Consider the following 14444-nt stretch of genomic DNA (forward strand, 5'->3'; position numbering starts at 1 on the left):
TCACTTCTCTTCTTCATCGGTATCAGAAGATTGGATTAAACTGCAAATAAGAGTACAGATTCAAGTTATTTAAGGCAATATTTTAAAAATTCTTATGAACATAATTTTGAAAAGTGTGTATAGAAAATAATATTAGTAATTAAATTTTTCCTGATGAAACAATTAAAATTACCATCTACTTTGCTTTATAAAAAAAATTTCTATTATTACCTTAGCATTCTTTTTTTCCCTCTTGATTTCTTCGTAGTTTCCTCCAACTTGTTATTTAAGCTTCTCATTTTGATAATTTTCAAAATTGTACATACAAAATAATTAAAATAAATAAATAAACTAAACTTGACGAAGATGTTCAAAATACCATGTAAAGTAAAAAGATATGAGAAATGATTCAGTACTTTTTAAAAAAAAAAATAAAAAAGATTTTAACCGTTGATTAATAGAGGGTAAAAATGTAACTTTAATACTTAGCAGGTAAAAGGATTATTTTATTCAAGGTTAGCTTGGTAATTAAACAATACAATATTTAAAGAAACTTTTAATTGAGGTCTTAAATTTATGCATTAATTAGTACTAATTTAGGAAATTAATTGATTAACCAAATTTATGAAATTATTAGGCATTAATTTAGGAATCTACTTTAAATGTTTTAGTGTTTCTCAAATTATGCATTAATTTAAATTATAGAAATTTTAGAAATAGTTTTATTTCTAAATACGATGAATTTAAATTTTAAAAATTAAATACTTAAAATTTAAAAGTGAAATTTAAATTAGAGGAATTTCATATTACTATTTAAAAACTAAATTTCTACCAAGATTTAAAATACATTTTATTCGCATCAGTTTAAAACGTAATGCATAAAAACTTAGAGAGTATGATTTCTACAACTAGATTTCTCTAGAGGAATTTTATATTACTATTTAAATTTTAAATTCAATGATTTAAAAACTAGATTGAACCGATTGATTTGACTGATCAGACTTTAACCTATTCTATCAAGAATCTGATTTTAACCTATTGAACCGAATAACATTAAGAACAATTTGGAACTGGTAAAGATAATAAATATTTTAAACAGAATAATAATTTAACTGTTAGAGCTAATAAATATTTTAAATATAATTTTAAACATATAAATTAAAAAGATTAGAATTATTGGTGAGAAAAAAAATAGTTAGGAATTTGAATTCGAATCTGACTAACAATCACAAAACTTATTTCCGAACTCGACAGATTTCAAAAATTCATATTCAAATTCAAAACTGACCAATTTTTCGAAACCCAAAATCAAACCTAAACCAGAAGACTAGAATTCAAACAATTATTTCTGTTTACCATATTTCAAAGTATTTATATGAAACTTAAATTTTTAAAATATAAATTTGAATATAATATTAAATTTTAAATTTAAAAGTGAAATTTAAATTAGGGAAATTTTATATTACTATTTAAAGTTTAAATTCAATGATCATATTGTCAAATCATTTGAAATTTTTCTTATATGAATGCCAAATTATGAAAGGAAAGATAGAGAGAGCAAAAAGAAACAAAGAAAAAATAAAAAATTTGAAAATATAATAGATGTAAAATGACTAAATTGCCCATGTATTAAAAGACAAAAATATCCTTTTTTGAGGTACCTGGTAACTGGTACCTCTCCCAAAGTGACCTGCTATTGCAGGTCACAATTTTAAAAAAACTAAATTTGAGTCGTTGAATACGCGTGAATGAACGGTAACAAAAAAAAAAAGTATAGAAGCATTACTCAAAAGATATTAGATAAGAATTCTTACGTTGACTGGAGCATTTGACTTGTAGATATTTTGTCTAATATATACTTTTCTGTTCCATTAGGACTTGCCGGTGCACCATCTCCCGAAATATCTGCATCATCCTCATCTTTCTCCTCAATTTTTACTTTAGCGGACAAAAAAGATTGAAAAATTCTTGTGACTCTAAATGATTGCATGCTTGTATTAAACCTGCCAGTTTCTAGTGAAACTTGGAAAACAAAAGTTTGGCCAATAACATTTTCAACAACAGGAGGAAGGACAAATCTATTTGAATTTGTTGCAGTTGCTAATTGTTGAGCTGAAACTCGAATCAAATCTTGTGCCGATTTTTCAAAAATTGTGAAGTTTGCTGACCCAGTATCATCTATAACAATGGTATTTAGCTTGTACCTATTAAAAAATTCATCTCTATATTAATTCATCATACGATAATTTAAATAGATAAGTAAAAAAAGAAGCAGAATTGATATTGCAAATGGTGAAATAATAAAAGAAGAAGATATACCTGTATAAGCAGCAACAACTACAAATTTGATATTAGATTAAGCAAAATAACATATGACAAATATTTGGAAAAATAGCATAATAGCAGCTAATATATATATATATATATAATCAAAGTGGGGTACTTCAAATAACACCATGCACTTGGTGTGTGTGTATATGTCACGCCCCGAACCCGCCTATTTGGTCGGTTTCGAGCACGCCAACAGACCGCCGAACGAACAGGGTTTCCCCTGTATCGTGGACAGAGTCTCCCCTGTACGTCCAAGGCATCACAATCCAAACAATGCAATACACAAGGTTCCAACCAGGAACAGTATTCAAACAAGGATTGCATAAGAAAGTATCAAAAACATAATTACAACTATGTTATTACAAGCATTCATCTCAAATTTTACATATTACATGCATCTTACATTTCAGTCTTCCAAATACAATCCAAATTATTACAAATTATTACAATCTTATTCTTTCCATTACTAAATCCCTAAGCTAAGCCGACTTAGGGTACCGCTATCTGTGGTCTCGGTGGTAGAGCGCTAACTATGGAGCTACACTATCGCTTCGCGCCGCCGCGCTGCTCACGTGTGAACCTATACCCCCAAAAACAACACGGGGGTGAGAACTATTGTCTATAGTTTTCAGTGGGTACGGCCGCCCAAGAGAAAAGCTCGACCCACCAGGTCCAAAGGAGGCACTGTAAACATGTTAGTCCAACAGATATCCACAAATATTCAATACAAATATTAAAGACATGTTTATGCCTCAAGACATGCAATATGTAAATCATGCAACTCATGCAAGTAGATTTATTGATTCTACTATCTATTAATTACCATTCTTTATATTATTAGCAAGTCTTTATCACTCGACATTCTTTACTCTTTATTCTCAGCCACATTTTGTTGTTATATCATAATGTCACTATCACTCTTTTACTTGCATTCTTTACTTCCATTAGTGTCATTTACACTACTTGTTCTTTATACTCGTTTTCATGCACTCGTTTGTTCTCATTAATGCCACACACACTAAGTGTTCTCTTTCTAGCATTCTTTAGCATTGATTATATTCATTAATGCCACTCATTTATTTATGTCAACATGTCACTTTATTTCTAAGTTTTCATTGTTATGTCAAATGCCACAATGTCACAATTACACTTGTATATACTTTATAGCACATTTCACAACTTTCCATTATGCATACTTTCATCTAGCATACTCCACAATGTCAACATGCATATTCATTTATCATATTCCACTATATGTCTATTATACCAAACATTCATATGCCATCTAACATGTTCCATTATTTATCAACATGCATATTACCTCTAACATATTCCTCAATGTATTAACATTTTTATCTCAACGGTAGGTAATAAACATCAAGCATAATAAGGTTCATGCATCCATATTACCTTATGTAACCTACCACTATATATGTATGCATCAATAATGAAATATTACTTTGCTTCGACATGGAAGCGAGCTAGACATTTCGGTGAGCACAACCCACATCGTAACGCTCTCCAATTGCTTGTAGTCACTTGCAATCGGCCTCCCGCGGCACCCGCCGCCCGGTTCGGCCCGATCTCACGCTCGACCACCAAACGACCTCCAATTCACAATCTGAAAATTAAAGGTCTATAACTTGATGCCACGATGGTCCGGATCCGTTCTCGTGATTTTTGGACGTCGCCTCGGCCCTCCAGGCAGAAACGAAGCCGAAACGTCCATTTCTTTAATATCTTCGCACCGGGTCGACGAATCGCCGAACCGACTTCGCCAACGCGTCGGAATACCTAGCAATTAGGTTTATATAAGTTCAATTTAGATCAAACCCCATCTATGACAAAACTCCTATTTCTAAGCCCTAGCATGTACATATACTCCAAATGTCCCACAATCTCATAGAGAAACATGTATTTAGTAGTCTAGGGATCATTAGAATACTAAGCATAAAGGATTTAACCAAATCCTAAACACTTACCGAAATTTGAACGTCGAGACGGAAGCACGCCGCTCAAACGGCCGCACGAGAACCCGAACCGACACCTCCAACGCGTTCCCAAGCTTCTTCTTCACCAACCCTCAAATTTTTAGAGAGAGATCTAGAGAGATGAGAGAGATATTTAGAGAGAGAAAGGGAGGTTTCTCTCTCCCTCCATGTGTGCGTGTGTGGGCTAGTGTGGTGCTCGGCTGAGGAAGAAGAAGGAGAAAAGCTCATTTTGTTACACAATAGCCCCCTCAACAATACACAATTTAATTTTAGTTTATCAACTTAGGTACAGATAATTTTCTCGCCTTCCCTTATGAATGTTCGTTTGAGCTCAAATTTGACAGTCATGTTCGGTTTTGCTTAACTTAGCGAAAGAAATTTTAATCTTTCAATTTCGCCCCCGTTTGGTCACCGAAAGCTCTACCGAACTGTAATCTCTAGCAGATAGCAGTCGGATATTATTTCCCACCTTCTGGGTGTCAGAATGATATGAAACTTTAAATCTAGTCTCATAAAAATAATTCTGACATATTCTCTAATTTTCATAATTTTCTGACACTGTGCATTTTCTGCTAAAATATCAGCTCTGTTTCTCACAGAAAATTCTAAATCTTCTGTTTTCGTTCCGATTTCAGCATGAGCCATTCCAGACTTATATTTTACCTCTTTAAATCCAATAAAAATAGTATCTCACACTATTTTCATTTACATTCACTTTTAAATTAAAAATCCGGTATGTTACATTCTCCACCCTTTAAAAAGAATTTCGTCCGCGAAATTCAATCCACGCCTCAATTCAGCTCCTTGAGCAATTGAGGGCACCAATGCACTTTCCCACTCCGAAATGGCCTCACGTTCACCGGAACGATTCAAAGGCCCGCTACGGAGGATACGAAATCAAACGCATACATGTTTGTAAGGCGCAGCACATAAAGTGCATTACGGTCTCCATAATTTTCAGTGGCAGCGCAAGTCGAAACTGGACGACTCTAAGCGCTCCAACACCATGTGTCACCTGGCACACAAGGCACTCTTCCTTGTATTTACCTTTCCTTTAGGGAATACATCCCGATTCGATCACCGACATTGCTGCAATATCACCGGTGCATCGCTCCATCGTGAGTGCTCCAATTCCGCACTGATGGCCCACCTCGACGTATCCCAATTCCAATTCTCAAACTACACATGGCTTCCCACTAGCTCAAGGTCTCACCAAGAGCACTTCATCTCCTGATACCATATGCCACGGTCAATGTCAAATCACTTTCGCAACGAGCTCACACGAACGTTTCGTTCGTGAACTCAAGTCGAACTCCTCGACAAGGCTATTCGCCAAATCGCTTTTCTCAGTTTCATAGGTGGCCTACAGACTGCCAGTGCCACAAAGACCTATCGCCTAACCTGTCTTGATACGCAGCGTCTCTCGCTCTCAAATGCAAACCCAATCATCTTTGGGCGAAAATTCTCACTTGGGAATTCGCACACACTCCAACCAGGAGCAACTATGACCCCAAACCACTATAAATCCTCGGATTGACTCACAACCGAACTCTCGGTACACTATTGACCACACGATCTAGTACGTGGCATTCCACATACCCTGGTCTAAGCTCGGACTACCGCCCCGACCACAACTCTGCCCCTTCGGTAGGCTGCTGTCACACACAGCCGACTGCGCCTGTTCACATGGACCCAGGCTCTACAGTCCACAAATGGTCCAGGTACGGATCGTCCCCAAGCAATACCCGCTACCGTCATCACACACGACACTCTCTACGAACAACACGTATCACTACCGGCTCCTAAGCACCTAGTGCGAGCCACCAGCCCTACGAGTGATCCATGGCATGCTTCACACCTAGCAACGCTCAAGTGCTACTGCCAACACACTCACTCGGCCGAACCAAATCCGCACTCCACGAGTACCTATACTCGAGCGTTGTATGCTACTATAACGTTCTACACTAAGTCTTGGCTTTGGGCAAGATTGCCCCCGCGCACCGTCTACCAAACACATTCTCCTACCTCACATTGAGGTACAACTAGGCCCACAGGACAAACTTGGCTACTAACCGACTATTCCGTCAACAGTGATTCTACTTTCACTGTTCGACCTACCGGAATGACATCCGAAATTTCCGGATTACTCAGGTGTCCTCAAATATCACGGCTCAACTCTCGCAATCTACTAATCAAGTTGCTCTGAGAGTCGCTTCACCATTTCCATCTCTATCATGAGTTTTATCATCTCTCACCATAGATCACTACTAGCACTTCGCTGGTGCCATCTGGCTCTATACCTGTACTGGCAGGTACTACGCCCTCACAACATGAGCATGCCCGGGTATCTATACTTACCCGTTCACTCGGTCTCTATTATGCTCATGCACGACAATAGTAATTAACCACATAACCATTGCATGTAATGCATCAACTTCACATCATGCAAAACACATGCTTGCATCAATAACTCATACCTGCAATGACGTCGTCAGCAGCAGGTTCCTCAACATGGGTCGCGTATCTACAGCCACCCGGTGCTCTTCGCGAACCCCTAGGTTGCATTGCCCTCAACGCCTTCTCTCCCGACCATGCCGCAGGTGGCACACTTGCAGGCCGTCCTAGAGAGGAATAGGCTGTCGCTAGTGTCAGGCCCCGGCTGTCACCTTGCGGACACTCGTCCAGCGCACAGCCCGGTTGCCCACACCTGTAGCACTTGCCCTCTTACAGCTCACACTGCTGTGGGTAACGAAAACACCCACAAACGACACATCTCACCAAGGACCGAATACAGTAGGTCCCCAGAACTCGGGATCACGAGCGCGAACACATTGCACTTAGTTGAGAACTTAACGGACCGCTGAATCCACTCGTTGGCCGTCCTATTCCCTTTTTTCTTGCAACAAGACTCACGCTCCCCCCGCACAATTGCACCACCTTGTTCTATCCACAAAGTCTAATCCTCAAATCTCCTCTAATCTCCACCAATCCACACTCAGGAAGGGCTCCTAGAGAAATAGAGGGAGAAAAACCACATGTTGGGTGGTCTCTAACTGTGAACAAGAGAGGAGGAGTCGATGGGGTCTTTATAGGATGTCACAATCGCATTTAAACCCTTTCCCCATTCATATTTGTAGTAGACCAAAGTTTGCTGCGAAGGCCCCTTCGTACCGGTACAACCATCAACTGGTACCGGTACATCTTCGCGCATCAGCCCAAACCCGAGAGTTGCTGTTTCGGGTTTTACACTGTGTACCGGTACACTTCTAGTCTGTCACCGGTTACAACATTTCGTAGAGGCAAACCCGAGAGCTGTTTCTTTCGGTTTACGATGCTGTACCGGTACACCCCTGGTGTTAAACCGGTAACACAAGTTCCAGAATATCAGTTTCGCGCCGTTTCGGCTCTATTTCGCGTCGATCGATGCTAAAACCTTCCTAACTCCTTTGGAACTCATTTTTAATCCTTCCAACATTGTTGGAATGTCAATTGAATTTTGTCCAGCTATTTCTCTCGACGCACTTTGGTCAATTTGACCAAAAGTGATCTAACACGACGAGAATTCCGTTAATTTCTCAAAGGTCATGAGGGCTACCAAAGCTCACGAAGTTCCAAGTCTCTGCTCGCCTCAAATTGCCCAGGGACACCACTTGGCCCATTCCGCGCCGATCTAAACGAAGATCGCCTACGTAGTGCTATCGCTTCCTAAATTGTGACAACTCTAGTCACTCCTCGACCCTCCGGGTCGAACATGAGGCAATTAATACCGACCTCAAATCGGGCGAAAGTTACGCAAGGGCGTCTATTCTCATCACTCGGCTTCATGTTGTGTGCACCCAACATGAACACCCTCGGTTGAGAATAAACCTCGCCTTGAGTCAACCTCTAACATCCGTTTTAGAGGTTTATAACACAACCCAATCCATAATCCTTTCGCCGCAAGTCACAAGTCATCGTCTCTCACGAGCCTTAATCTCCTATGGTTTACTATCCTAGGGTCTCCTAGGTCCAACTAAACCATTTCTATTATTCTTTTTATGTTCTATTTTATTCTCTGATACCATCTTATCTATCACGCCCCGAGCCCGCCTATTTGGTCGGTTTCGGGCACGCCAGCAGACCGTCGAACGGACAGGGTTTCCCCTGTACCGCGGACAGAGTCTCCCCTGTACGTCCAAGGCGTCATAATCCAAACAATGCAATATACAAGGTTCCAACCAGGAACAGTATTCAAACAAGGATTGCATAAGAAAGTATCAAAAACATAATTACAACTATGTTATTACAAGCATTCATCTCAAATTTTATATATTACATGCATCTTACATTTCAGTCTTCCAAATACAATCCAAATTATTACAAATTATTAAAATCTTATTCTTTTCATTACTAAACCCCTAAGCTAAGCCGACTTAGGGTACCGCTATCTCTGATCTCGGCGGTAGGGCGCTAACTATGGAGCTACGCTCTTGCCTCGCGCCGCCGCGCCGCTCACGTGCGAACCTGTACCTCCAAAAGCAATACAGGGGTGAGAACTATTGTCCATAGTTTTTAGTGGGTACGGCCATTCAAGGAAAAAGCTCGACCCACCAGGTCCAAAGGAGGCACTGTAAACATGTTAGTCCAACAGATATCCACAAATATTCAATGCAAATATTAAATATATGTTTATGCCTGAAGACATGCAATATATAAATCATGCAACTCATATAAGTAGATTTATTGATTCTACTCTCTATCAATTACCATTCTTTATATTATTCGCAATTCTTTATCACTCGCCATTCTTTACTCTTTATTCTTAGCCACATTTTGCTCAAATGTCATTCTTTCCTAAGGTTACATTTACCTTAGCCAACTATGCCACTCGACTCGGTCTTGAGTCAATTCATGATGAATGCAAGATTACTGTTTAGATCCCAATCTCTAGGCTAGCCCGTAGGTTTCGCCCTCAATAGACTCACCAACTCAAATCCCAGTATCGGAGAGGCTACTATACCCGACGGGACCGTCATCTGGAGAAGCTACTACACCCAGTGATGATAACTCCGGAGCACATCGCCCGAGGGGAAGCTACCACCCTCGAGCAAAGACTTACAGGTGAGTATGATCCAATCCTTAACTATAAGGATGTCTAGTTTAATCCATTCCTTAACTATAAGGAAATAATGCACATATGACCCTTAACTCTAAAGTTATTATGTCATAATGTCACTATCATTCTTTTACTTGCATTCTTTACTTTCATTAGTGTCATTTACACTACTTGTTCTTTATACTCGTTTTCATGCACTCGATTGTTCTCATTAATGCCACACACACTAAGTGTTCTCTTTCTAGCATTCTTAAGCATTGATTATATTCATTAATGCCACTCATACATTTATGTCAACATGTCACTTTATTTTTAAGTTTTCATTGTTATATCAAATGCCACAATGTCACAATTCCACACGTATATACTTTTTAGCACATTTCACAACTTTCCATCATGCATACTTCCATCCAGCATACTCCACAATGTCAACATGCATATTCATCTATCATATTCCACTATATGTCTATATATATATACCAAACATTCATATGCCATCTAACATGTTCCATAATTTATCAACACGCATATTACCTCTAACATATTCCTCAATGTATTAACATGTCTATCTCAACGGTAGGTGATAAACTTCAAACATAATAAGGTTCATGCATCCATATTACCTTATGCAATCTACCACTATACATGTATGCATCAATAATGAAATATTACTTTGCTTCGACATGGAAGCGAGCTAGACATTTCGGTGAGCACAACCACCTCGTAACGCTCTCCGATTGCTTGTAGTCATTTGCAATCGGCCTTCCGCGGCACCCGCCGCCCGGTTCGGCCCGATCTCACGCTCGACCACCGAATGACCTCCAATCCACAATCCGAAAATTAAAAGTCTATAACTTGATGCCACGATGGTCCGGATCCGTTCTCGTGATTTTTGGACGTCGCCTCGGCCCTCCAGGCGAAAATGAAGCCGAAACATCTGTTTCTTTAATATCTTCACACCGGCTCGACGAATCACCGAACCGACTTCGCCAACGCGTCGGAATATCTAGCAATTAGGTTTATATAAGTTCAATTTAGATCAAACCCCATCTATGACAAAATTCCCATTTCTAAGCCCTAACATGTACATATACTCCAAATGTGCCACAATCTCATGGAGAAAACATGCATTTAGTAGTCTAGGGATCATTAGAATACTAAGCATAAAGGATTTAACCAAATCCTAAACACTTACCGAAATTTGAACGTCGAGACGGAAGCACGCCGCTCAAACGGCCGCACGAGAACCCGAACCGACACCTCCAACGCATTCCCAAGCTTCTTCTCCACCAACCCTCAAATTTTTAGAGAGAGATCTAGAGAGATGAGAGAGATATTTAGAGAGAGAAAGGGAGGTTTCTTTCTCCCTCCATGTGTGCGTGTGTGGGCTGGTGTGGTGCTCGGTTGAGGAAGAAGAAGGAGAAAAGCTCCTTTTGTTACACAATAACCACCTCAACAATACACAATTTAATTTCGGTTTATCAACTCAAGTATAGATAATTTTCGCCTGCCCTTCTGAATGTCCGTTTGAGCTCAAATTTGACAGTCATGCTCGGTTTTACTTAACTTAAGGAAAGAAATTTTAATCTTTCAGTTTCGCCCTCGTCTTGGTCACCGAAAGCTCTACCGAACTGTAATCTCTAGCAGATAGCAGTCGGATTTTATTTTTCCACCTTCTGGTTGTCAGAATGACATGAAACTTTAAATTTAGCCTCATAAAAATAATTTTGACATATTCTCCAATTTTCATAATTTTCTAACATTGTGCATTTTCTGCTAAAATATTAGCTCCGTTTCTCACAGAAAATTCTAAATCTTCTGTTTTCGTTCCGATTTCAGCACGAGTCATTCCAGACTTATATTTTACCTCTTTAAATCCAATAAAAATAGTATCTCACACTATTTTTATTTACATGCACTTTTAAATTAAAAATCCGGTATGTTACAGTATATATATATATATTTGGGATTATAAATATACCACGGCACAGGTGACTGATCATTTTTCCCACATTGGGTACACCAGAAAGTACCACCATAATCTTTCACCAACAGGCCTTATACCACCAGCCGTAGGTTGTATCAATTTCCTCCAATTTCGCTTCACACGTATATTTTATATTCTATAGAAAATAAGTCACAAAATAAGCATATGTCATCAATTGCTTGTGGAAAAATATATATACCAAACTGTAGAGAATAGAAGATATAGAAATGAAGTTCACTGTTAATTACAAATAGTAAACAAATATACTCACCTCAACGTCTGCCGGATTTAATGCAATCAAATCACTAATAGTTTTTCGATTAGCAAACATTTGTTCATAAGGACTAATAATTGGTTGTTTAGCCACTTCAATTGGCTTAATTGAACTGACAGTTGTTTGTCCTCTGCATAAAAGTATTTATCAAAGTTAGTTACTAAAATTATAGAGAATAAGTTATGCAAATAATGGCAATTACCTTTGCAACGTATTTTGAAATGCTGATACTTTAGGCATTTCTAAATTAACATAAACCCTTGATGCTGAACATGTTGATAGCTAGGTACAGTTTCTCTACATAATGAAGTAAACTATAACCATGTGAACTATAAACAGCAATGCAAAAAATAATAATAATAATTATATATTAAAACTACCTTTGTACGTCCTCACACTCATGCCGGCAAATATAATTATAACTGGACCAATAGATTCTTTTTCATAAATTAGGCTATTATTAAATTCGATAGTGAAAGTTTTGAGGAGCCCAAGGATCTATCTAGATTGTATCTATCACCTAGAGGGGGGTGAATAGGTGTAACGGCCAAAAACCACAAATCTCGATNTAGGCTCAATACTTGATTTTTAAGGTGTGGTATTGTTGATTCCCAAAGCCTAGAAACTCTAATTTTGATTTTACCATGCTGTTGCTGTAGATTCAGCTGACCCAAAAGCATAAATTCCATCCTGTGCTATTCTGTTATAAAAAGAAATAAAAATATTAGAACAAATTCTTTATTTGTGCACAAATTAAGTTTTTTTATAACATCAATTTACACTTACTATTCATAATAAAAGCAGCTAATCTGACATTAATTTAGATCATCAAAAATTTCACTATAAACAATATTCTGTGTATATCCTCTCAAACTTTCTTCTTTATTTTAACTAAAATTCGTAATCCTTTGCGCGAGGTGACTTGAGAAACTCCAACATAAAGCTGTCTATGCGAGAATAACGATCTTGGCAGATAAAGGCCTACTTTTTTCAATGTTTGCCCATGATTTTTGTTGATTGTCATAGCATAACATAAACGAATTGGAAATTGTCTTTTTTTCAATGTAAAAGGCCACTTTGTTTCCATCACATGCATTATAATGCGAGGGATATAAACTTTTTCACCAGCATGATTTCCAGTGAATATCTGAGCCTCAATAACCCTCGACGCCAACTGAGTAATAATTAATCGAGTGCCATTACACAAGCCTGCACTTTGATTGATATTGCGTAACAACATTATCGGAGCTCCAATTTTCAAATGGAGTTAGTGATGAGGCACACCATTAAACTTTAAAGAGTTCAAAAAATCTACAGGGTACAGAACATCATTGTCATCGGCATTTGTCGTCGACTTACAAATCGAATCAGAACTCATGTAAACTTTATCTTCATCTGGTAGTAAAGATAAGACATATTTGTTTATTTCATCGGCTGTTTCATTCACAGGTGTAATAATAGCTCTATCTCTTATGTATGTGGCATCATTGTAGTTTTGTTGGATGTCATCATATACAGCAGAAACAATATCTTTAATACCATCTCCACTATCTTTTATAAGCATATTATCTGGAATTTTGATCCAAGTAGCCTCTTATTCATTGTCTAATTTAATGGTATCCATTTTCCAACTCCTAAATCTAGTATCCATTTGGCAAAAGTTGCCGATTCTTCTTTAGATATCTCATCTGATTGACATTTTAACAATCTCATATTTGTAGAGAGCCGAAAAATTTTACAGACATCCCAAATGTATGACTTACTGATAGATGCATTAACTATGTCCTGCCTTGTCCCGCCAATAATAACAGGAAGTATTTGTCGAAAATCACCTCCAAAGACAATAGTTTTACCGCCAAATAACTTTTGTTCAATATTTCCATCATCTGATTGTAAGATATCTCTTAATGACCTATCCAAAGCTTCGAAACAATTTCGATGGTTCATTGGTGCTTCATCCCATAGAATTAAGCTGGTATGGTGAAGCAACTTCGCAAGCTGTGTTCCTTTTTTAATTTCACATGTTGAGAATTCATCAATTTTTAAAGGTATTTTGAATCGTGAATGTGCTGTTCGTCCGCCAGGAAGTAGAAGCGAGGCAATTCCAGACGAAGCAACAGCCAATACTATTTTACCTTCTGAACGAAGTTTAGAGATTATTGTCTGCCATAGATAAGTTTTTCCTGTCCCGCCATGTCCATATACAAAAATCGCATCTCCTCTATCTTCGTATATAGAAGTCAAAATAGAATCATATATAGTCGTTTGTTTCTCATTCAATCCCTTTGATAATGCCTCATGTTCAGATTCCAAAGCATTTGCATCATAATCCAATTCCTCTCGCAACAACTTGTTATTCATATCCTCCAAAATTAATCTATTTGGAATTGGAAGGTTAAATTGTGAAAGTGAGCTACAATTTTTGTTGAACAACCACTTCTAACTCAAACAAAACATAATTTTGTAGGTCCACTTTAGGCATTCGAAGCTCACGAATCCCAAGTAAATTCTTTAATATGTATAAAATATCATCAGTAAATAATTCCCAATAATCATTCCACAATTTAACAGGATCAACTATCTCACAAAATATGATCAAGGTAACAAAAAGTTGTCTTAAATCAGCAGTTGAAGACCAATGAGATGCTTCCTCTAATGCTTGTCGCCATTCCATATCATTACCAAGCAAACCAAGTGCATCACACGCTGCTCGATAAGTTTCATACACAACACCGTCGATAGTTCTAATTTCAGTATAATTTCTCGGCCCTTTAACCTTATTCAGTA

General features: G+C 37.9%; 1 protein-coding gene across 1 annotated transcript; it reads right to left on the minus strand.

The window, feature by feature from the left end:
• LOC109711570 lies at positions 1–14018 on the minus strand. Its single transcript, XM_020234740.1, has 6 exons — positions 13421–14018; positions 12980–13226; positions 12301–12357; positions 2299–2316; positions 1839–2183; positions 1–40 (listed from the first exon to the last, which is right to left on the minus strand). The coding sequence occupies exons 1-6, from the start codon at positions 14016–14018 to the stop codon at positions 1–3; spliced, it is 1305 nt and encodes a 434-aa protein (XP_020090329.1).

This window comes from Ananas comosus, linkage group 1, assembly GCF_001540865.1.
Source record: "Ananas comosus cultivar F153 linkage group 1, ASM154086v1, whole genome shotgun sequence".
NCBI classification, from domain to species: domain Eukaryota; kingdom Viridiplantae; phylum Streptophyta; class Magnoliopsida; order Poales; family Bromeliaceae; genus Ananas; species Ananas comosus.

Bases quoted from the DNA above. Each gene is read 5' to 3' on its own strand.
- LOC109711570 (XM_020234740.1), bottom strand. From the start codon at position 14,018: ATGAATAACAAGTTGTTGCGAGAGGAATTGGATTATGATGCAAATGCT. The intron at 13,227-13,420 runs GTAAGTCATACA...TCAAAATTCCAG, and splicing joins CATAGTTAATGCATCTATCA to ATAATATGCTTATAAAAGAT. The intron at 12,358-12,979 runs GTACCCTGTAGA...TTTTTATAACAG, and splicing joins GCCGATGACAATGATGTTCT to AATAGCACAGGATGGAATTT.